At 37.9% G+C, this 26,775-nt stretch overlaps 1 protein-coding gene across 1 annotated transcript in view; it reads right to left on the bottom strand.

Annotated features, from left to right (window-relative positions):
- The window catches only part of ZnT77C (Zinc transporter 77C), a 326,268-nt gene that overhangs the window by 13,052 nt on the left and 286,441 nt on the right, over positions 1-26,775 (bottom strand). The window contains exons 6-7 of the mRNA XM_068227024.1: positions 12,835-12,960; positions 9,543-9,721 (exon numbers count right to left, since the gene is read on the bottom strand). Of these exons, the coding sequence (XP_068083125.1) occupies positions 9,543-9,721; positions 12,835-12,960 (305 nt within the window). The remainder of the gene's footprint in view (positions 1-9,542; positions 9,722-12,834; positions 12,961-26,775) is intronic.

Here is a 26,775-nt window from a genome sequence, read left to right as displayed (position 1 = left end):
CAGTTTGCAAGATTGTTTGGGAGAATGACTTAAATGACAACTGATATTTTGATTTAAACAGCACTGTACCTTTCCCAAAAATAATGCTTGACTCTTTGTTTGAATTTTGCCAAAGTTGGTGCTGTTTCTACCTCCACAGGGATGTTATTAAATAACTGGGTCGCGGAGAACTTCAAGCTGTTTATACCATATTTATAAGAGCGAACATTGTATAAGGTGAAGTCATTTGCGTGCCCGGATGGTTGTCAGAATTCAGAGTATATGTAGTGTTGTGGTGTATAAATTTATGTTTTATTTTATACATGAGTACAGCTGTATTGAATTCTGTACTCATGCTTAGGGGCGGTATTTTAGCACTTAGGTATAGATATTTTATTGGCGTTAAGTAGGAAAGATTAAGTATATTTCTAACAGCTCTATTTTGTACTACCATTAGCTCATTCAAGTCAGACTTCTTACAGCGCATCCAGATTACATTCAAATATTGAAGGTAACTATGAATTAAAGAGTAGTAGACCTGTTTTAGAAGATGTTGTGGGATAAGATAATTAAGTTTCTTTAAAATTCCTGCAACAGGTGTGATCTTTTTAGTAATGTATTCAACATGGTTTGTCCAGTTCAAGTTCCTATCAATAGCCAACCCATGATATTTGACAGTACTAACTTGTTTTCAGTATTCTGCATATATATTGTACTGTGTGGGATTTCATTCTGACCTTGTTTTGTCATTATCATATAATTAGTCTTTTGCACATTAATTGTTAATTTATTTGCTTGAAACCAAAAGCACAGAGTATTGAGGTCTTCCTGCATATCTTTAACAATGGAGTCTATATTGCAACCAGTATAGAACAAGTTTATGTCGTCGGCATATAGTGTGATACGTCCTTTCAAACAGCTTACCAAGGACTTCTGGATGTTAATTGTAGAACCTTCCAGGAATCTTGTACTGTATTAATACTACGTTGTGAGTAACCATCCAGAGTCATAGCCAGAATATATATAAAGAGTGGTGAGTCTAGTTGATGTCAATGTGTAATAGTATCAGTATGTTGTTATAGTGATGTGATGTTGGTATTGTGAAGTGAGTTAAGGAGTTGTGAGAGTTCAGAAGTTGTATTGCTGTTCATGTTACATGATGAGTTATCATAGATAAGCTATAGCAATACCATGGCAGCAGATCAATCATGGTCTACTAAGTATTTTCTATGAGTTGAATTGAGTTATTTGGAGTTTGTTGCTTTCAGTTAATGTTATGTTATACAGTGAGTTGTAATAGTTGCCTTATTTCGAGACTGCCCAGTGGATCAATTGTGTACCGTATTATTGTGTACATATTTCTAGATGTTATCATATTGTATTTGTGTTAAGTAAATAAAACATTGATAGTAGTGGTTTTATTTTGTTACACTGTTGCATTTGCATTAAGTGTTCATATGGAGTAAGGACATATGGTGATGTTAACCTTTAAAAAGTCACACAAGAATTATTGCACTATTAGTTGCGCATGGAGGAAATCTCTGGATTCAAGAAAGGGACACGTTTTGGGCCTAAAGTTCATCTTATTTAGCAGAAAACATTACAGTGCCCCTTTGGTGGACAATTTTAAAGCAAATGCACAATTGTCTTATGTGATTTATTCAAATAAAAAAATAACAGTATGCTAATAAGGGACAAGAATGAATCATTAGAATATTATAACTAGAGCCCGGATCATATGTAGTATAAAAATGATAAATATGTACATAAATATATAGCTAAATTGACAAAATAAGTAGTTAAATATGTAATAAATAAAAAAATATGTAACTTAATATCTAAGATCTATATGATGTATTCTTGTACACAGAAAAGGAAACAAAACCAAGAAAAGGTTAAAAGTGCAGACGCTATACAACCTCTAATCTTCATTTGGAGGCACAATTAATAACTAAATAGTTTTCCAAATTTTCTGCAGTGATCGAATGCCTTCTGTCTGTTTGAACGTTCTTATATATAGAAAAAGACCTTTCGACTTCACATGAAGTCACTGATGCGTAATTCAAGTGCCCGGCAAAGAAATATTTAACTGTAGACTTGCTCAAGCACAGAAGGTCCTTATTAAGACAGAATAAATTTCATCTCATCAAACACAAATATTCTTATTAGAAAAATGTTTCTAAAGACTTTTGTATGGATTGTAGCTGTTCATGGAAGAGAAGCTTGAACAATAACTGAAGAAGGAAGAAAGAAGGAGAAAGGGAAAAGGCAGTTTTGACATATGACATTTAAACTGAGGACTGGCGAAGGGATCACAAAGGAAGAGTCACTACATCTGAGAGAAGAACAATGTGACAAAGTTTGTGTAAGGGAAGATTGATAGACTCAGCTCAAGATGCCCAGGACTTGCACCGTCAACATAACTAAGGGATGTGATTCTTTGACAGAATAGCTTACTTTAAATTATTAAATTATTTTTACATGTTAGAGATGTACAGGCTTTTAAAACTATTTTTAAGTATTTAACTAAAAACCTTAAATCAATGTAAAATTAGTGAAAAAAGAAATGTGTTTTCTTTCAAATGCGCTATATTCTTCAAAATATTTAAAATATGTAATAGTTATCAAAATATTTATTATGCCTCAAAATATGTAAAAATATGTAACTCTAAACCACTGAAATAATGATCCTTTTAGTGTGATTCGCTGACAATTTAGCTTTTCTAGTACCTACATATATGGGAACAAATATATAATTACATATAATCTGGGCTCTAGTTATAACCATGGGGTTTACCTCATACCAAAGAAATGCTCCATAAACAACAAAATAAGAATATTGAAAGCAAGCTTAAGTTTAGAATAGAAAACTAAAAAAACTAGAAAACAAATGGCAAGAAATATTAAACTATAAAACAATCTGTATAATTGAAAATAGTGAGAAAATATTCTGGAATTTTGTTCTAATTTGACTGAAAATTATGTAAACTTATTGAACTTTGGGTCCAAAATAGAACAATACAATTTCTGACTTACAAATGCAAGAATGTCTACAATGTAGTCACTGATTCAGTCATGTCCATAAATACACCCTTTCCTCTATATGGAACATAAGTTCATGCCATATACGAAAGTATTTCATTTCATTCATTGAAATTAATTCTTGTCTTCTTGAGAATCCCATTTTATGCACAATCCACTCTGTACGTCACTTGATGTTCTGTGCACAGAAACCTTCAGCACAACATTCACAACACTCTTGAAGATCTGTTCTATTTGCAGGTATAAAAAATCGCAGTACCCCCTTCCTTAGTGTGCATTTCCAGGGCACAAGTTGCTTTACTTTTGTCTTCAGCTGTCGTGCAAGGTAAGGTAACGAGTGTTGCATCTTTTAATAATCCACACACGGTTCACAAGAGAAATTATTCAGAAGTGCCCTCCCACTTCTATCATCTTTTCTGTTTGCTAGTAAAATTGTATAGGCAATTATTGCTCCAATACCTATGAGGCCAAAAAAGAGTGATAGAGACCATCTCTTACCGAACATAAATCCTCTTCCACCCCTGTTTACATCAAAAATCGGTACGATGAAAAGTTCATTACAGGATTGTTCACTTTCTGAAGGGTGGTCACTCAATTCTAAAACATCATCTTCATGCTCATCCGACAAACCTCAAACATCTGATTCCCCTGGATTTTTTCGAGTAAGTTTCTTATTCGTTCCTTCTCTCGCTAATCCACCTTACTACAAAAAATATAACAAAAATGCTGTTATGATGTGATTTAAGAAAAAGACTTTGCATAACGCTAATATGTGCTCAGGTCAATTATGCATGAGATTGAAAGAAATATTCAGTAAAGAAAAACACATCCTTATTAGTTGCTCAATTATTGCACTATTAGTCACACAGTCCTAAAAAGTGCAACGACTGGTATGTATGTTTTCATAAAATTGATCCTACTACGTATACAGTTTTACTTATCAACAGCCTTTGGCAGTAAATCACAATTTTTAAGCACGCAAACACCTTTGTAAACACATTCGTAAACACATTTCCTTTGAGAAAACAAAACCACACATGCAGGAAATATACAACCATACTTATTAGTCGCACATGGAGGAAATGTCCAGACTCAGACAATTGTCTCAGAAATGTCCCTACCGAGCTCGATAGGTGCAGTCGCGTAAGTGCGGCCAGTGTCCAGTATTTGGGAGATCGTGGGTTCGAACCCCACTATCGGCAGCCCTGAAGATGGTTTTCTGTGGTTTCCCATTTTCACACCAGGCTGTACCTTAATTAAGGCCACGGCCGCTTCCTTCCCACTCCTAGCCCCTTCCTGCCCCATCGTCACCATAAGATCTATCTGTGTCGGTGCGAAGTAAAAAAAAAAACAAAGAGAAATGTCCCTTCCCTGCCAGAGCTGATACACAGGGTGATTCCAAATGGTGAGGAGGAAGGTACAGGGATGGACAGCTTCTCTGGTTGAACGTAACGAATTCTGTCATACGAAATATACCAAGCCCAGTGGAAGTCTCCGTGTGTGACATGCCACTGTGCTTCTCTTCACAAGTAAAACTTTTATAATCATTGAGATGAGAGAGTAGAATGCATCTCTGCCATTTTTATTTTACCTAACATGCTCATAGCTTCCTGGGTATGCATGGCCTCCAAACTTCTGAATTCTACATTGTATATCAAGGGCTGTAAATTGATTGAACATCTAAATTACATGGATCATATTACTTTTACTACTATTGTTAGGTAAATTTAATCACTATAGTATACTTTGTCATGTAGGTTGGCAGCTGTATAAAATTTGTACATTATTAAAAAATACAAGATGTCGGAAAGCTTAGTTCGCATTTATTTCATGGTCCTTGCAGCCCGGATGAACTTGCCTCAAGCTCCTACAATCCACCGTCCTATGTAAGGTAATTAACGCAACCATTGGATTACAGTCACCTAAGTATAAAATTTCATGTTTCTGATCGAATTCAAACGAATATTAGATGCTTGACCAAGTTAACCTAGCACAAACTTCGCCCAAAGTCACAACTTATCAAGGAACTTGCAGCTAGATTATGGTACAACTAGCGCTACCTTTCGCCCAAAGTCATAACTTCTTACAAGGTCCACAACTGTCCACTGCTACAACTACCCTGGCTAGTACCATCTATTAACAAATTCACGAACCTTTATAAAATATTGTAATTAGTTATTACTTACTCTTCCGTTCATCCAGAAAGTTACGTGTTACCTCGGAATAATTATTATCCACTACACTGTGATAACTTATCGAAATCTTACTCAATTTCACCGCGATATTCTATAAATATGGAAGACTCCAACAAATGAACATTAACCAAAAGGAGAGCAACCTTGAAGGCTTGTGTAACTCGCATTCAACACTTCGTTGAGTCAGAAATAAATTCTGCCGATATCAACCTCATTCAGGTTAAATTAAACAGATTGCTCTCCACCAACGAAGAATTCAAGCAAATTCAAAGCCAACTAGAGTCGTATGATGAAGAAAATGAGGAATCTAACATGATCTACCGAGAAGAATTCGAAGACACAATCGACTTGCTGGAGGCTAAATTAAGGAAGACCATCAATCTACAAAACATGTCAGGTAATGTTGAAGTGCTCACTCAGTCATCACATGATATGCCTAGAAATATCAAATTACCGAAAATAAATCTCCCTACCTTTAGTGGGTCTCTAATTACCTGGCTGTATTTCAAAGACACGTTTGAAGGCCTGGTGGTTAACAATAATGACCTATTAAACATAGAGAAGTTCCACTATTTGCTCTCCTCTCTGAAAGGCGAAGCCAAGGACACCATAAGAAATATTAGCATTTCTGACGCCAACTTTCAAGTAGCCTACAACATTCTGGTCAATCGTTATCATTCACCCAAATTAATTGCAGCTGAACACGTTAGGCAAATTACGGAAACTTCACATAAAATAGGTTCAACGGAGAGTGAAATACGCAAGCTGATCAATGTATTCAAGGGCAGTATAGATGCTCTTAATGCCCTAAATGCCCAACCAAGTATCCTAGATTTACTTCTTAATGAACTCCTACTCTCTCGACTAGACAAAAAACTAAGGTTAGAATTTGAAAAGGAGCATTCTCTTTCCGATGCAGTTAAATTCGCGGAGCTCATTAGCTTCTTGGAGAGACGCTGTCAGACACTACAACTCTGTTCTTTTACCCAACCACCTGCAGTCAGTCTTAACAATTATCCAAAATCAGCACCACGCTTGATAACACAACAACAATCATACATCTCGACAGCAGAGAGATGTTACATCTGCTCAGAAGAGCACAGACTGTATAAATGCTTCGAATTCCTCAATTTGAGTTCTGATGAAAGGTTCAAATTGATCAAAGATAGCAAGCACTGCAGTAACTGCCTTAGTCCATCACACACTTGGAAAGCATGCAGATCCAGTACCGCATGTAAGGTATGCAAGAAATACCACCACACATTGCTACACCAAAACGATCAGAATGAGGAAAAAACAAACATAAACAACACTATGGCACAAAACCCACAGGGTAACGACACACTTCAATCGTCGTATCAATCTCTCAGAAGTACTCCAAACACTCAGGTTCTTCTAAGCACAGTCATGGTTAAAATCAAGGACTCAAACGGAAGATATCATCGCATGCGAGGCGTATTAGACAGCGACTCCCAAAGCAACTTCATATCCGAGCAGGCAGTAGAACAACTTAAACTTAAGAAGAAAGGAACGACCGTTATATCCCTGAAAGCATTCGGTGAACTGACTTCCGAAGCTGATTCATCAGTAAACGTAGAAGTGCACTCGACGATCAGTGACTTCCATTTCAATGTGGAATGAATAATACTCTCTAGGATAACTGGCAATATCCCTGCATCAAACATCGACCTCAAGGAATGGAATATCCCAAAGGATATCATCCTCGCTGATCCAGATTTCCACCTCCCTCAGGGTATTCACTTACTAATCGGAGCTCAGTTCTTTTTGCATCTCGTGAAGGAGGGAAGGAAATTTTGCTCAGGATACCCAATACTGCAGAACACTCAGCTAGGATGGATTCTAAGCGGGGAGTATCCACGGCAAATGAATGAAGGAAAAGACAATGGGCAAGGATCTAATTCATTCTTCATTAGGTCTGACCTCAGTCTTAAGAATCAAATACAACGATTCTGGTCCATAGAGGAAATAAGTCGTGAAATTCGTTCACCAGAGCATGCGGAATATGATAAAAAATTCATCGATACTACCTTAAGGGATGAGAGTGGAAGATATGCAGTAGAACTACCCATGAGAAAGGAAATTAACCTAGGAAGCTCAAAGGAGATTGCAAGACAATGCTTTCATTTCCTGGAAGGAAAATCGCAAGTGCAGAGCAACCTTCGTCAAGATTATGTCGAGTTTATGAGGGAATATGAAGCACTTGGACACATGGTCGAACTTCAACCAAATTCCACACTAAGACAAACAGAGTATTACCTTCCTCATCACGCGGTTCACAAGCATTCGACCAGTACTACCAAGACCAGTGTAGTTTCTGATGCCTCTACAAGAACCGACAATGGCACGGCACTAAATGACATTTTAATGGTAGGACCAACAGTAGAAGACAACTTATGCTCATTGGTCATGAGGTTTCGTATGCATAGAATAGCCTTTACAGATGACACAGAGAAAATGTACCGACAAGTAAGAGTGCACCCAAAACATCAACCCCTGCAATGCGTATTATGGCGAGAAAGCCCTCAGAACGAACTAAAAGCCTACACCCTCACTACCGTCACGTATGGCACATCATCAGCAGCTTACTTAGCTACAAGATGCCTGGTACAGCTGGCTACGGATGAAGCAACTAGATTCCCTCGAGCGGCTTCAGTCCTTCGCCATGATTTTTATGTGGATGATTGCATCTCAGGAACAGATACTTTGGATGAAGCTCTAAGGTTGCGAATCGAACTTCAAGACCTTCTTCAGCTTGGAGGATTTCCGCTGAGAAAGTGCTGCACAAACAGCCCAGAACTCCTTGGATCAATCCCAGAGAACTTACGAGAATATAAACATTCATTGACTGACGGTGAGAGCAGCGTAGTAAAAATGTTGGGTTTAACTTGGCACCCTTCAACGGACCAATTTCAAATCAACTGTAGCCTGAAGCCACATCAATCGATCTCAAGGGAATCCAAGTGCTCAAAACGTATGGTGCTGCCCATAATATCATTAATATTTGACCCACTATGGCTGATAACTACCGTAGTTGTTCTCTTCAAATTCTTCATGCAACACCTGTGGCAAGAAGGTTCAGGATGGGATGATCAATTGCTCAGGAATTTGCTCGATACCTGGACTGACCTATGTCAACAAATATCACTATTTAATAATTTCAAAGTTCCAAGACTGGCCCTCAGTGAAGGAATAGGGAAGAATGTCGAGATACGTGGCTTCTGCGATGCTTCAAATACTGCTTACGGAGCTACCGTATACATAAGTTCTGTCAACCACAAAGCCGAGGTTCTCACGAGACTTCTTTGTGCAGAATCAAGGGTTACACCTCTAAAACATATTTCATTCCCCCGTCTCGAATTATGTGGTGCCTTAATTTTGGCTTGCCTCATGAAGGAAACTCTTGAAACTCTACGCACTACCCCCAATGGTGTACTACTTTGGACTGATTCAGCAATCGTATTAGCTTGGTTATACGCATGTCCTACAAAATGGAAAACATTCGTGGCAAACAGGGTGGCAGAAATTCAAGACACTGTACCAGCCTCCCATTGGCGTCATGTTGGATCACTGGACAATCCTGCAGATCTTGCTTCACGAGGAGTACAGCCACTGCTTCTTCAATACAGTGCACTATGGTGGGAAGGCTCCAGCTGGCTGCGTCTAGACCCTGCATCATGGCCATCACAGTCAGGCTGTGACACCTCGAAGATCCCTGACCAAAGAATTATAACATCACTTATTGTCATAAAACACGATGATACATTCCTGAATAGATTTTCATCCTTAAACAGATTACTCAAAACAGTTGGTCAGTGTCTCAGATTCTCTTCCAACCGCAAGAAAACTCGCAGTGAGCGCGATACATCACCACTGAAACCACAAGAAGTAAATAAGGCCTTTAGGGTCTGTATCAAAATCGTACAATCGGACTCTTATCAAAGAGACTCTGCCTCAAACAAGATAAAGCTGTTGATACGTCCTATCAACAAGTTGTGTATATTACCAGAAACGAGTTGGGACTGATCATCAAACTACAAAATGCTTGAACATTATCAACGTATTGTTATAAAAATCGTGTTTGCCCTATTTTTGACTAGTGCATTTTTGTGTGCATATGTTTCATTTTATTATTTTTCTGCAAAAGGCCAATGCCTTTTGGTGGGGCGGTATGTTAGGTAAATTTAATCACTATAGTATACTTTGTCATGTAGGTTGGCAGCTGTATAAAATGTGTACATTATTAAAAATACAAGATGTCAGAAAGCTTAGTTCGCATTTATTTCAACTATGAATATCTCCACATACCTTTGCATTGAGGAAAATTATATGAACTGTGGAGAAGACCTTTGAAGCTGTGAGCCGCCAAACATGCAGATCATGTACATTGAGAATGTCGGGAAAAGCTTTGAGAAGCTCCTTACGAAGAGAATCAATGTTGATGGTGTCTGGTATGGTCTGAAGGAGGATACTGCCTGATTCTTTCACTGAAAGAAAAGAAAAAGTTGATTTAAATATTATTACTTTCTAACCACAGAATGAAAACTCAAGTGATATAAAAAAATGAAAATTGCATCATCACTCTAATGGATGTGTTATTAATCTTTCACATGTACACTCAAAAGTTCCACAAATACTTCCCAAAAGTAATTTGCAATAAATAAAAACATTAATTTTATTTCGACTACTGTATCTTCATTTGCCAACGACCGTAGCCGTGTTGAAACACCGGATCCCGTGAGATCTCCGAAGTTAAGCAACATTGGGCGTGGTCAAGATCTGGATGGGTTGCCACGCGCTGTTGGTGGGGGGTAAGGGAATGGAGGAGCGGAAAGGAACTGGCCACCCTACTGTACGTAAACTCCAGCTCAGGCACACCTCTGCAGAGTTTTGGACCTGCCTTTGGGCAGAATACACCCTTTATCTTCATTCCAGAGCACTCATTCAGAAAGGTGTGCAAATGAGAAACAGAAAATCCAAATACTGTACACTAGCAAGATACCCGTGCTTCGCTAGGGTATTATACTGAAATTTATAATTGAATGCTTAACGTTTTATATATAATCTGCCTAAATTAGTGATCTGGCTCGTTTTCTGAGAGAATCTGCCAAAATTCACGATCTGACTCATTTTCTGAGAGATTACGGCAAAGTTCCCCCCATTTTTCAATCTTTCTTTTCAGCAATCGATTTTGTACTTCCCGGGCTAGGTCCAGGTATTCCGCCCAGTCAGTTGGGTCCCTAAATCTTTGCCATCTTTTCCGATAAGCATTTTTAATGTGGACTAAATCTTTGAGGAGATCCAGTGTGGTGTCGTCTTGGGTACCTTGGTGGTAATGAACCCGCGGCCGGACTGCATTCGTAGTCATTACCCAGCCAGGACCTATTTCCAGTGCGGTCCAGGTGATTACCATTTTTTTTACATCTGTAAACTTTTATTTGAGATGTACATACACTCATTTTAAAAATTCACCTACCAGGCGAGTTGGCCATGCTTTTAGGGGTACGCGGCTGTGAGCTTGCATCCGGGAGATAGTCAGTTCGAATCCCACTGTCGGCAGCCCTGAAGATGGTTTTCCATGGTTTCCCATTTTCACACCAGGCAGATGCTGGGGCTGTACCTTAATTAAGGCCACGGCCACTTCCTTCCAACTCCTAGGCCTCTCCTATCCCATCATCGTTGCCATAAGACCTATCTGTGTTGGTGCGATGTAAAAAAAAAAAAAAATTCCCCCCTCCCTCCTTTCTCTCCCTTAGCGATGGAATATCCAAAAATTCTCCCTTAGCAAGCACCTACATTGTAATATAAATGTATCCTCAAAATTTCATTTCTTTTTGTCCAATAGTTTTGGCTCAGCGATGATGAATGAGTCGGTAAGTCAGTCAGGACGTGTTCTTGTATATATATAGATATTAAAATACATGCTGATATGTCTCACTTCCAAAAATTAGTTAGTATAAACAAATAAATAAATAAATAAATAAATAAATAAATAAATAAATAAATTAGCAGACTGATATTTTCGCTAAGAGTATCATCAAAATCAGATCTCTTCATACCAAATCACTTGTATTAACTTCTGTTGATTTCAAGAAGACCCATGACTCAGTTGATCGATTCAGTCCTTGATATCCTCAAGGAGATGGGCATGGACAACAAGACTCATGCCATCATCAAACTAACTCTGATCGACACTGATTCACAAGAGAAATTAATGGGGAAAACTCTAGAGCCTTTGGGATTAGGACTGAAGTTTGTCAAGGCAATGGTCTCTCACCCATTCTTTACAACTGTATTCTTGAAAAGTCATCCTAGAGAAACAGACTACCCAATGATGGTATTAAGCTGGGCATTGGATCCAAAGCGGTATATATCGAATACCTTGCTTTTGCAGATGATTTATTCCTTACTGACAGAAGACCTCAGCATCGCCCACCTCCATGTTGAAACATTACAAGAAGTAGTTGAAGCTGCAAGTCTCTAGATTTCTTGTGAAAATACTGAAGTAGTGATGTCTGACCATCATAATACCACTGCATTTCTCAATATGAAATATGGAAAAATCAAATGTTATATTCATTTTAAGTATATTGAAAATATAATTTCCTTTAATGCATTAGAGAAAGAAGCTCTGAAATATCTGTCTAAAATGCATGAAAACAGCTTTTCACCTCTGCAAACCCACTTATCAGTTCAAATCAATATCATGGCAGATAAAATACTTACTGTCACACTGCAATAGTATACCCTGAAGCTTATATGCTGCTGAATGCTTGACCCTCAGTCACCATGGTGAGACAGAAGAGATCCAAATGAAAGAGAGGAAAGATTCTCAGCCCACATCAGAATTATTAGGGTGAATATTGCCTGAGGTCAAATACAGAGCTATACTTTAAATTTGTAAAGCTCTCACTTGTTATGAAAAAGCGCTGTCTTATGTTTTACAGCTACCTGTCTCAAATGCCTAACACCAGATTATCTGGAAGAATTCTTGATTTTCTCATGACTTGGAAATGTACAAATGTACCACTCCATGGACAACTGCAGTGAAGGAGGATATGGCCGGTGTCTCTGAGATACCGGTTGAAGAGAGAAGTAAGTTCAGGACCTGGGCAAATGGGATAAGGATGCAAAAGTGCTGTCCAAAGAACTGCATTCTCCATCAGATGCAGAAGTACTAGGAATTGGGAAGCCAGGAAGGATGACAAGTGTTAAACATGTTAAACCAGTAATAGTAGTAGCAGCAGCAGCAGCAGTAGTAGTAGCAGCAGCACTGGTAGTAATATTAGTAGTAAATGCTGACCTCAATAAAATAATCAGTTGGACATAGTTCTTCTTTTCCAAAGGTAGTACAGTAGGTTCAATCCTGGCACAACCTGGTATGAAGGTATGAAACCAAAACAACTTTGTGTTGCTTTTCGCACATTTAAGAACTCCTGTGCTACAAAATTTCAACAGTTTAAGCAGTTTAAGGGTCATTAATTAAAAAAAAGAAAAACCTTAAATAACTTGCATGTGTATGCATACAAATGATGCTAAATTTTGTAGTGAATTATGCACTTAAAACTGCTACAGATGTATAACTTATAAGCTCACTTACTGTATGGATAACTGAGAACCAACAAAGTGACTGCAGATACTATAGACATTATTGGGTCCACTAATTTTGCCACCTTCTGGTCAGTGAAGTTGACGATGATTGCACACACAATCACAAAAGCACAACCTGCAATAAAAGGTGCTCATTAAAAATACATAGTAATACGAGAAAGACTTCTTAAAAATATTCAAGAAAACAATCAATCCCAGCAAAAAGAAAAGGAATAGAGAAGCTTTTAACATAGTCAGTGGTATCTATATTCAAGCCAAGAAAGACTACTTCTTGATTTAATATTTGACGGGGCTCCAATATTATTCAACTCTTGATATGGTTATATAAAGGTACTAGAATGTAACAATTACAATTTTACTTCAAGAATTGAATTAAGAGTAAAAGCTGCATTTTTGTGAAAAGTTAACTAGTACTGTATTTACAAATATTTTTTACAAGTGATCAATAATTTGATTACTTTTATTTGATTACTTCCCAACACTGGTTTTAACTCCATATGTCAAAATGGATACATTATATACTGTGCACTTTATTGCTTTAGCCCTCATTAGTAGTATACAGTATATTAGTTACATACCACAGTACATTTCAAGTTCCATCCTTCTGCTGATTCATACATTCAATCTTAAATTTGTGATTAATTAATTTCCTAAGAAGTAGGAGGTCCTTTAACAACTTCAGTAAGTTTGTTTTGTTGCTCATTTCCTTCTTTCTTTCCTCTTGTCATTATCATGCATCATTTTTCTCTTCCCCCACACTGATCTTTGATCTTTTATTTTTATACCTAGAAACTCTTGGACTTTTCCCTCATTTCTTCCTAAAATCATAGCACTGTCAGAAAATTGCATTGTGTTTATTCTTTTACTTCCATACATTACTGCTTGTTATATCAGCCATCATGTTTCTTATAATCAGAAGAGGCAACAGTACACTGCCCTATAATAGTGTAGTTTCAATTTTAAATCATTCTGTTTTAGCCACAGACATCTTGGCACAATTCCAATGTTGAAAGAAGAAAAAGGTGCTTCTATCATTATTAATGTTTCTTTTCCATTATCTTTCTGAATTGTAGTCCCATCAATTTTTATACAGGAGATATCATCAATCTTTCTAAATCAATAAATAATATTAGCACATCTATATATATAAAAGTGGGTGTTGATATATTTGAGATTAATAGACTCAAAAATTACTGGACCGATTTTGCTAAAAATTTCACAATTTGTTTTTATTAATTCTGGGAGTGTTTAGGAAGTGGTTTGAATGAAATTGGACAGGTTGTTCTGTTATGATGAGTAATTTTATGTAATTAATTTAATTATAAAGCCGCACCAAGATTGGATCAAACTTGATGGACAGATTGTCGCTAGGCGACGACGACTTACTCTGTATCATAATAGTATGGTAAGATTTGATGTATATAGGAAGATGGGAAGGCGCCGTCATGTTTTATGAGCCAAACTTGCTACAAATATGACTTGCTACCTGGAATAAATATTGTGAGGGCACGACACCCCTACCATCCATAGGAGAGAGGATAAAATCTAAAAGTAATTGGAAACGACCAATATTAGTGTCATATCTACAGTTTTCGGGGTCACTGAGATAAACTATGACGCTCAATATGCCATTTAAGTCAAAGTTCATCCTGAATAGCATCCCTAGGATGGGGGGTTGAAAGTGGGTGAAATATAAAAAAATATAAAATGACCAATATTAATGTAGAATCCGTATTTTTCAGAGTTGCTGAGATGAATAAGTGCACTCCAGATGTCGTTTTATGTCCAAGTTTAGCTTAATTGGCATGGGGGTGAGAGATGGTGATGGTGGTGGTAAATTTATATAGTTCGTCAAAAATTTCTATCAATAAAAATAATGGTATCTATCAATAAAAATAATGGTATCTGATCAGTATGAGCTATCTTTCATTTTTCCACATTTTTCTTCAAGGAATTCTAGATTATATATAGATATCCATTTTTATATACAGGCAGGAAAACGTCTGTCGGGTTTTGATAGTCTGATATATATATAAATGATATGATTAAAGGACTGGAATCACAGATAACGATATTTGCAGATGATAATATTATACTGTATAGAGTAGTAAATGAGTTGCAAGTTTGTGAGCAACTGCAGGGGGACCTAGACGATATTGTGAGATGGACAGCGGATAATTCTATGATGATAAACAGGAAGAAAAGTCAGGTTATAAGTTTAACCAAGAGGAAAAGTCCTCTCAGGTTTAAGTACTGTGTTGATGGGGTGATAGAACCTCATGAGGAACACTGCAAGCACCTAGGTGTTAATATAAGGAATGATCGTCATTGGACCGGACGAGTTGGCCGTGCGTTTAGAGGCGCACGGCTGTGCGCTTGCATCCAGGAGATAGTGGGTTCCACTGTCGGCAGCCCTGAAGATAGTTTTCATTGGCTTCCCATTTTCACACCGGGCAAATGCTATGGCTGTACCTTAATTAAGGCCACGGCCGCTTCCTTCCACCTCCTAGGCCTTTCCTATCCCATCATCGCCACAATATCTATCTGTGTCAGTGCGACGTAATATTAACGAGGTTGTTAAGAAAGGTTACCAATCTCTTCACATGGTTATGAGAGTATTTAGGGGTTGTAGTAAGGATGTAATGGAAAGGGCGTATAAGACTCTGGTAGACCCCAGTAAGGGTATGGTTCCAGTCTATGGGACTTACACCAGGATTACTTGACATGAGAACTGGAAGAGATCTAAAGGAAAGAAGCACGATTTGTTCTGGGTGATTTCCGACAGAAGAGTAGTGTTACAAAAATATTACAAACTTTGGGCTGGGAAGACTTGGGAGTAAGGTGACAAGATGCTCGAATATGTGGTATGTTACAAGTGATGTAAATAATAGAGAATAACAGCTCATCATCTCTACAAACTTACTCAGATGACTTAAAATAAATTTAAGCCAACTATAAACTTTGTATCAACACAATCTCGCTGAACCAATCTACAAATAATCCTACGAACTGTTGACCATTAAACATTACGGGCAAATATACGCTAACGGCAATAACAATTGCCCAGCATTTGGAATGTTTTTCCTTTACATTTTATATTCACCATGTAATCTTTTTCATATTCATTTACTATATATTAGCATGTTATTTCACTTATACTTCAACCTTTGACTACAGCTTTAAGCCATCAACTGTCACTTATAATTATATGATACCTCCATTTTTAAGTATACCACCTAAGAATCTACTATTTTAATATCATTTAAATGTATTTCAATGAAATGATTTTATATGCCTTCCACTATGTATTTAAAATCTAATATTGACTAAGGTTTCAAGCCATCATCTGTACTACTGTACCATCTAATGACGTCCTATTCATCAAGTGAACTACACATGAGTTTATCATTATATTAGATTTTTAGTTATTTCATGAACATTTAACATTAACATTAACATTAACTGTAAAATGTTTGGAAATGTTGTCTGACAAAAATAATATGGTTTTGATTAGTGACTGAAGATGCCTCACAGTAAGAGGCAAAACATGTCTCACATTTGAAAAATGTTTTAACTTAAATGCCAACATCTTGTATTGTATTGAATAGGTGGAAATAAATATTACATATTTTCCTATATACATTTTATGTGGTATGTTTCAAGCTGTCGGTGGAGAGATGGTGTGGAATGACATTAATAGATGAATAAGTCTGAGCGGAGCTTTCAAAAGTAGGAAAGATCATAATATGAAGTTAAAGTTGAAATTCAGGAGGACAAATTGGGACGAGGGACGAGCAGTAAGGGATTGAAATAAATTATCAACGGAAATATCTGATAAATTTCCAAGTTCATTCAAAACGTTTAGGAAAAAGCTAGGTAAATAGCTGATAGAAAATCTGCCACCTAGGTGACAGCCCTAAATCCAGATCATTGATGACTGATTGAATGATTCTCGTACTACCAACCATTTTTCCAGCTTTGCATCATAATGAAAATGGGCTCCACTATTGATCTTACATTTCTGAAATCAAACTGATTTTTTTGAAAGCTAAGGTAAGACTGCTAATGGTGATGCATTTAGATTATGTGGATAAAAGAGAACAATTTTTTCATATATTATAGCTTGGGTTATGTATTTAAGTTTAATCATGTATTATAGGTTAAGCTACATTTATTGTTTGTAAATAACTGCTGATGTATTCAAAGTTAAGCAGAAAACTTCTGCTTATTATCACAGATATTTTCATGTATTTAAGAAATTGCGTTACGAGAAACTTCTATTACGCTCTCTCACAAGACTCTTACAGACACTTGAAGTGCGCCTGCGCTGTGAGTCGAGTGTATTGTTTCTACATTGGTTGTTCCCCCTCCTGTCCCTTCCCCTTCCCTTCTCAAACGTAGTCTTGGTGGCTGGTTGTAACCAGCGTTAGATTCTCACCAATTATTTGTCGCTCTCTTGAGCAACTACTGGGAGGTTCCTTTCGAACCCAAGGCTTCTGGGCTGCGAACATCGGAGCGTAAGTCGTGAGTGAATGTTGTATGTGTGTGTATTGAGTGAGAGGTTAATGCTTGTGGCCGCAAATGTGTGTGTAAGTGGATTTGAGTTGTGCTTCTGTGTGTGCTGTGCTGTTTGGATGGGCCGGGTTCGTAGTCCAGGGGCCTATGGCCAGTTGAAGGCCGTTTCTTTTTCTTTAATGTTAACGTTTAATATTACTTTCTAGTACTACTTGTTTCCATTATATTTTCTGGAGATAATAGATCTCCTGTTCTTTCTTGTACGTAAGAGGCCAATAGGAGTTTATTGGTTTACTTTTGAAAGAGTGCTTCAGTTATAATGTTGTACATATGTTGTTGTCAGTGAATAAAAGACAGATGGATTTACAGATGGAAAGCTCCCTCACCTCGGTCCACCTAGCTTCCTCTCTGGGCATGTTCCTATTTTCCAAGGCCCTAATGCTAGCACCTTCTCATTATACCGGTATGTATGTTACTTAAAGGAAGTTAGGTTAAGATTACATCATGTCTGTCACTTGCAAATAACTGTCCATGTCTCCCAAGTTGCTCAGGAATAACCCCAGTGTATGTGTGTTAATGTAAGTGAGCTCTGGAATCTTCATGTACCAAGGACATGTTTGATAATATTACAGATATTTGTAGATATCTTTAGGTTATGTGCCATAGTTACAAGCTAGACATTCTAGAACAAGTAATTATGAAGGTCTTCGGATGCTATTACTGTATAGAATCTTCCAGCCATCTTGTAGCGATAGTGTGTTGTAAGGAAGCAGTATTATCTAGAATCCTAGCAGGTATCTGCTTCACAGATCAATTGTAAATTATTGTGTACCGGTATATATTCAAAGTGTTATCTTGTAATTGTGTTGAATGAGAATATATTATATATAGTGTAGCCAGTAATAGTAGGGGTGTCTTTATTATTTAACTATATGTTTGCATTCTACTTCAGATTAGTGACCGTGACAGGATTATTGTGTACGAACTGCAAGTGTGCTACTCACGTTGAGGTTAAGAGCAATTTTTGAGTATTTTGAGAATTTTAAGGTGGTGGAATCATGAAGCGAAGATCTTCAATGTCTGGAGAGGCAGTGAGAATTAAAATTATGTTTGCTAACCTTCTCGCACCAAATCTCACAAACGAATACTAACTTGACAGAACATTTATCTGACAATAGAATGAAGTTAGGACAGGTTGGACATATTGAAGGAAATATTTCTACTTTAGAGCAGGATGCAGTTCTCCTCGATAATATGGGAGAATCTACCTTACATACTGTGGAAGACAGCTCAGATCATGTAGTGAGAGTTTCATCTTCAAATCTACTGGCAAGTAACAGACAATTAGACTCACAGTTCATGAAGGAAAGTCTTCCTGAAGAGGACTTCACAAAGCTATTCCCTGGACACCAAGAGCATTGCACCAATGATGGGGAATTCAACTGTTTCCCATTTCTGGTCAAGAAACAACAGGGCAGTCTCCAGCAATGAATAGCAGCATGACCGGCAGTAGGACATCCAGAGGATACATGTCTCGACTGAGAAGAAAACGCTTACTCAGGCCAAGGCATGAGATGCTGAAGAGGACTATGTCTCCTTACCTAAGTGGATTGGGCCTATCGAAGTGGATGAATGGCTCGGTCATGTCCATGATGAGCTGGATGCAGCGATAGAATCTGTTCGACCTGGAGGGGAGGTGGATGGCAGTGAGGCACCAATGACCTCAGACAGAGCAATCCAGTCATGACAAGGAGAAATCTGAGGTGTACTTTCCGAGGACCTCCCCTTTGGATAAGGTTTATGGAACTGAACAGCAGGTGGTGATATCACCACTAAGAGTTCAGGGTGAGCCAGAGGCAGTGAGGGAATCTGTTCTAGCTTGAGGGGAGGCTGATGTTGGCGTTGCACCAACGGAACCAGATACAAGGCAATCCAGTCAAAATTAGGAGGAAACCAGGGTGTACTTGTTGAGAAACACTCCTCTGTACAAGGTCCATGTAACAGAGCAGTGAGTGGTGAAACAATCCCTACGGGTCCAGGGTGAACTGGAGGCAGTGACAGAATGTGTTCCAGCAGGAGGGGAGGCAGATGACAAAGTGGCACTGACAATCCTAGACAAAGAACAATTTGGTGGAGGCAAGGAGGAAACTGAAACCACCAAACCAGAAGATCCGGACCCAGGAGGCATGACAGATGAAGTTGCTGAGCCAAGACACAGTTTACATCCTAGGAAGTGTCAGTAAGAACTGATATAATGTTTTGAGTTATGGGGGCATGACTGATGCAAGTTCTCTCTCTTCATTATAATATTCTTTCACATTATTTTGGCCACATGGGATATATTATGATTTTACTGTAATTAAGACTTCCTTATCTTGAAAACAGTTAACATAATACCCACTTGGCAGTCTTCTGGGAATTGTTTCCCATTCCATATAATTTTGACCTATCTGTATATCCACAAGAATCCCAATGGTTCAGCTACTGTTTTCATTTGTACTGGAACTTTTTCTATTCCTACAACTTTCCCCATTTTTATCTTTTTAACTGTCAGTTTCCTTTTGGCCATTATTATGAGTAACAACTCCCAGGTTGTCTCCTTTCCTTCAGCTTGCATGGACTTTTTTCACTTCCTCCAAAAGCAAGCAAACCAGTAGGTTTATGTGACTGCTGATATAATCATAGCTATTGGACCTCTTGCTTTTTCTTTTATTTCTTTTTTTACAATTGGCTTAACATCACACCGTCTTATTGTGATGATGGGATGGAAATGGTCCAGGAGTAGGAAAGAAGTGGCCATGGCCTTCATTAAGGTACAGACCCAGCATCAGCATTTGCCTGGTGTGAAAATGGGAAACCACAGAAAACCATCTTCAGGGCTGTTGACAGTGGGGCTTGAACCCACTATCTTCCAGATGCAAGCTCACAGCTACGCACCCTAACCGCATGGCCAACTCGCCTGATGGACCTCTTGTTTCATGTGGAATTTGAACCACAAGAACAGACTCTCTTCTTCCAAGAATTGTGTTGGATCATGTTTATTTCCAGTTTGTGGGACACAAAATTCAAACTAATTCTTTATTCCTTTCTCCAATTGAATGGCCAGATATTGCATAGCAAACTTGCAGTTGATACTGTATAATTATTGCTTATATGTATAGATTCTGCCAGAAAAATGTATACACACCTTGTCAGATTGTATTGCGATACTGACATTGTCAAATATTTTGTCAATTATTTTGAAGTACCAGTATGTTGTAGTATGGTCTTTTGTTCAACAGATGTTGGTACTTGTGTCACGATAGTAGGGAAACAAAATGGCTGGAGCACGCTTGATGTTTGAGCAGCGAAAATGCATTCTGAAGTGGTTTATTAGGTTTCATAATTCTGATGAAGTGCAATGTCAGTGGAGGAGGGAGTTTGAAACAGTACAAGTGTATGACAAATTTTGAAAGCTGTTAAGTGGAAAGTTCACATCCTACAATTACTGCATGCATTTAATGATGGCAATCCTGACTGTCAAATGCAATTTTGCGAATGTTATCAACAAATGGTAAGTCAAGATGAACACTTTCTGATGAAGGTAGTGTGGTCTGATGAGGCCCAGTTTAAACTTAATGGAACAGTGAATCGACATAACTGTGTTTACTGGACACCAGAAAATCCGCACGTTCATGTGGACAAGGTGGTCAGTCTGCCAGGGGTTAATGTCTGGTGTGGACTGTCATCTAGGGGCTTAGTAGGACCTTTTCTCTTTTTTGATGGTACTGTCAATGGAGAAGTGTACTTGGAAATGTTACGCACATTAATTTTACCAAGTGTACGTGCCTTTATGGAGCTGATGATAAGGTCTTTTACCAACAGGATGGGATGCCACCACACTACCATGTAGACCATGTAGCAGTACAAACTTTCCTAGGTGCCAATCTGCAGGGACATTGGACTGGACAAAGAGGGCCCAATGAGTCCCCTCCATGGTCACCAGATCTTAACCGCATGGACTTTTACTCGTGTGGAGCTGTGAAAGATCGAGTCTTTCAATGTAAGCCATGCAAGCTGGAGGCCCCTCGCCAGGAGGTTACAGCAGCATATGCAGCAATCCCCATTGCAACGTAGATCAACATAGTTGTGGCGACCGCTCGTCATTCTGCTATGTGCTTGACAGCCAATGACAAACATTGTGAACATCTAATGTAACCATATGCTTAACTGAAGAAAGCACTACATGTGCAATCAATATTTCAAATAAATAATAATAAATAAATATTTGTTCCGTAAGGAGTATATACGTTTTTCTGGTGGACTGTGTTTCTGTACATTCTTCCTCATAATGATATCTGTTCCATTATACACTTTCATTCCTCTGCTGTAAACCACCATCCAAACTGCAGTCTCAATTCTCCTCTTCAATTTCACTTAACATTACTGAAAAATCAGGAAGAAACATATAATAGCATCAAAATGTCTGTACAAAGAACAAAGATCATCATCAACATCATCATTCACTGAGCTCATTACTAAGTGTTCTGAGTCCATGGACATCTTGTATAAACCTTAGCTCTCCTTAAGGGACATTGGAGAGGAAAGTCACCTGTTCTATCAATCTATTGGCAGGCCTTTCCCATGGTCTCTTGCTTTCTACTTTCCCTTTTATGATGGTTTCCCACAGTATGGTCAAAAAACTCAAGAATTCTTTGTTCAACATGGAAGGAAAGGCGTGTAGGCATTTTCAATTCCTCAATGAAGTTCTTCGGGCAATCCAAGGTATATGCAGCATTCAATGCCAACACCACATTCCAAATGCATCAATGAACTTCCTGTCAGTAGTCTCCACTGTCCAAGTGTCTAGTTCCTTGGCTGAATGGTCAGAGTAGAAGCCTTTGGTTCAGAGAGTCTTGGGATCGATTTGCAGCTGTATTGGGAATTTTAATCTTAAGTGGTTCATTCCCTTGGCTTGAGGACTGGATATTTCTGCTTTTTTTTTTAACATCCCTGCAACTCACCACATGCAATACTATCCTCAAGCAAAGTAAAACACAGTTTCCTATACATTGTAGATCCCACCCAACCTCATCGGAGGGTCTCTAATAAGAGCTGAACCACACTAGCAATAGCCACAAGAAATGATTATACTGCCGAAGTCTCACAGACATATGATAAGACAGAGAACACAAGGTTTTCAACTAGGCATATCCTTGTGTTGTTTGCTATTGCACGGTTTTGCCAGATTTTCGTGAAATAGCAACTCATCCTAGAGTGATCCTTCTCTTAATCTCTTTCTCTCAGCCCCTCCTGTGTCACTGACTATTGATCCAAGATATACAAATTGTTCACTATCTCCATATCTTTCAACCAGCCTGTGAGCTGAAACTAAGCTGCTCAATCAATTATCATGATTTTATTTCTGGCCCAAACTCTTAAGCTAGCATTCTTCACTCTTTTGTGAATTTCTACAACTTCTCTTCATTGCTCTTGACAAATATAATTACTGCACTAAATGGCGTACGACTTTTAGGGCTAGGAGTGTCTGAGGACATGTTCAGCTCGCCATGTACAGGTCTTTCTACGCCCGTAGGCGACCTTCATGTCATGATGAGGATGAAATGGTAATAAAGACGACACATACACCCAGCCCTCGTGCAAGCGAAATTAACCAATGATGGCTAAATTCCCGACCTTGCCAGGAATCAAACCTGGGACCCCTTGTGACCAAAGGCCAGCACGCTAACCATTTAGCCATTTATAAGTTAATAAGTTTAAAGCTTGAACACTGCTTTCTTAAGTGAAATGGAAGTGGAAAAAGGAGACTGCAGGTATAATAGTGTTTCAGCTAAATCAAATCAAATCAAAATCTCTTTATTTGCAAATGAGGTGTCTACCTCGGTGGCAAATGGTACACTAAAATACATTATTGTCAAGCACTAAATTTTAAATTAACAGGAGACGAAGAAAATTTTCCTAGAATACAATATTATACAATTTACGCTAATAATTTTTTCTATTAAACACACACATCATCCTTAATAAATTTATATTGTTTACAAAATTCTACTTATAATATCTTACAAACATAGTCAACTCATATACAGTACGGTATGTGAAATTACTTCTAATAATACTATACAACTGGTATAAGATTAAAATTAACACTGAATTTATTCACATACTTATATTTTACCCATTTTGGAACCTAAGTAGCATAACGACCTGCTGCGTCTTAACCAGAGCCCCTTTTGCCACCACTTTTCAGAGTTCCTGAAGGGCCTTCACAGCTACCGTAGCGGTCCCAGGGCCCTCGAAGTCCCCACTGTACTTCACCCCTACAGGCAGTCCCCTACTTGGGCTGTCCAAACTCCTTAGACCAGGGGATGGAATTAATTTAATCACACACATTTATTATTTACAATATCCTGCACTGGTCGAATGCCCTCTAACATGTAATTTATTATCTCTGTTGTTGTTTATTCTCTTCTTGAATATCTGTACAGATTTTGGAAAAGGATCAAACACTAGCCCTGGTAAACTGTTCCACTCCTTCACGCCCTTCCCAATGAAAGAAAATTTACCCCAATCGCTTCTGCTAAAATTCCTTCTAATTTTGTACTTGTGGTCAGTTCTACCAATATAATTATTTTCCAACCGAAGCCTCTCACGGATATCTCCCCATGCTTCTTCTCCTGTATAGGCTCTATATAATCCTATAAGTCTACTTTTCTCCCTTCTCTTACTTAAAGTTTCCCACCCAAGTTCCTTTAACATTTCTGATACACTACTCTTTCTCCTGAAATCCCCTGTTACAAACCTTGCTGCTTTCCTCTGCACACCATCTAGTTCTTTTATTAGGTATTCTTGGTGAGGATCCCAAACACTGTTTGCATATTCCAATAATGGACGAACCATACTTAAGTAACTTTTTTCTTTTAATTCTTTGTTGCATCCTTTAAGTAGTCTCATTATGACATGTAACGATCTGTATGCTTTCCCAACAATGTCATCAACATGACCCTTCCAGTGCAAATTACTTTCAAATCTCACACCTAAGTATTTGCACTTGCCATCTTTTGGGATAACTACCTCATCCAAAGTATATTCAAATTCAGTTTTAGAGCTCCTGTTTGTAAATGTTGTAACAGTTGATTTGCCTCCATTAATATTCATATTATTTTCTTCAACCCATTCTTGGATACTGTCAAGGTCCCTTTGTAATTCTGAACAATCCTCAATGTTATTTATTTCCCTATAAACAATTATGTCATCTGCATACAATCTTATTTTCGATGTTATATTGTTCCCTAAATCATTTGCGTATATTAAGAAAAGTAACGGACCGATTATACTACCCTGTGCAATTCCCTTCCAGACTTTCTCTTCCTGTGATATATTATTTCCTACTTTGACTTTCTGAACCCTTGAATTTAGAAATGTTCTTATCCAACATATAACCCTTACATCCAATCCTATTCCCTCCAATTTCTTTAATAATATTCCATGTTCCACTCTATCAAAGGCTTTGGAAAGATCTATGGCTATGCAATCTAACTGGCCTCCTGAATCTAACTGATCTGATATGTCCTGCTGAAATCCCACCAGTTGTGCCTTGCAAGAAAATTTCTTTCTAAATCCATACTGGCTCCTCATGAACCAATTTTTATCATCACATATCCCTCTGATGTACTTTGCTATTAAACTCTCCAGTATTTTACAAACTATACTGGTCAGGCTGATTGGTCTGTAGTTCTCTGGTTTCCTTTTATCACCCTTTCCTTTCTAAATTGGTATTATTATAGATTCCTTCCATTCCTTTGGTATCACACTATTATTTATGACATAGTCAAAGAGAAATTTTAAATAAGGCACTATATACCACCCCATTGTCTTTAATACCTCCCCAGTAATGATCACTTCCTGCTGCTTTTCCTTGCTGAAGCAGTTGGATTTCTCTGAAAATATCTTCATTTGTGAATGAGAAGCTTCTTGTTTCCCTCTGTGTCTCTCCCTCTCTATCTTCTGTTACGGTTTCCAAGTCCTGACAATCTTCTACTGAATCTCGGAATTCCCTACTAAAGAGGTTTGCTTTCTCAGTATCTGTTAAATAGTGTTCACCCCTTTCTCTCACCATTGTAGGAATTTGGATTCCTTTTCCTTTTTGATTCCTAATATATGAATACAGCTTTTTCCATTTCCCTTTGTGGTCATTACCCTCTTGAAGAATGCCATTCATATAATTCTCTTTTGCTTCCTTTTTCACTCTATTCAGTTCCCTCATTAGCTGTTTTCTACTTTCTCTACTCTCCCTACCTTCTTTGATTTTCCTGTTTACTATTCTACATTTTCTTTTTAATTTTCTTATTTCCCTTGTGTAATAAACAGGGTCTGAGGTCATTTTACCCTTCTTAACAGGTACAAATCTCTTCTCATCTTCCCAAATGATTCCTTTAAATTTAGCCCAAAGTGTATCCACATTATTCCCTTCACTTATCCAACAACTGAATTGTGATTTAAGGTAAGTCCCAAATTCATCAACTTTAGTTTTTCTGTATAATTTCTTGTCTTTTGTGACCCTCTTATTAAGCATTTTTGGTACAAGTCCTACATCCATTATTACAGCCTTATGGTCACCTATTCCTTCAATTACCTCAGTTTTATCAACAATTTCCCATGGTTTAACCAAGAATACATCTAGCAAGTTATTGAGACGAGTTGGTTCTTGTACTACTTGTGTAAATCCTCCCTCCCAAATTAACTTATTTGCCAGTTTCTGTTCATGGGCTTCACTTGCAGCTCCATTCCATTCAACTTCAGGCAAGTTTAGATCTCCCCCAATTATTACCGTATCATTATTGTTTTTATGAGTATAATCTATTATTTTCTCAAATATTTCCATGTCTCTTTCCTCTCTTCCAGGCCTATATGTTCCTATAATTCCCACCTCCTTCATATTATCACAAACTAATTTTATCCCTAATATTTCATCCCTTTCATCAGTAAACCATTCATGCGAACAATAAGTTTCCTTCACCAGAATAAATACCCCTCCTCCCTTTTTATCTCCTCGGTCTCTATGATAGACTGTATACCCTTCTGGAAATACTTCTGTATTACCCACCCCTTCTCTCAACCACGATTCCACTCCTATCACCACATCCGTCTCATAAGATTCCATCAATGTACCGAATTTTAATTGTTTATTTACTACACTCTGACAGTTTACCAAGAGCAATCTCAGACCTCCTTCCTCCCTAAAACTTGACTGTTGCAATTGGGTAACGTTTGACTCATGAGTTGAGAACTTCCCTGGAACCCAGATCCTTGTACATAGATCTTGATTGAAGGGTCTGGGTTTTCTGGCAAGTTTCCCTGTATGTGCCAGTTTAGTGGTATGGGTTTTCTTAAGTACAGATTAGTTTGCAAATCT

Source organism: Anabrus simplex, chromosome 3, assembly GCF_040414725.1.
Source record: "Anabrus simplex isolate iqAnaSimp1 chromosome 3, ASM4041472v1, whole genome shotgun sequence".
Taxonomy (NCBI): domain Eukaryota; kingdom Metazoa; phylum Arthropoda; class Insecta; order Orthoptera; family Tettigoniidae; genus Anabrus; species Anabrus simplex.
This window is presented reverse-complemented; position numbering and strand designations above follow the sequence as displayed.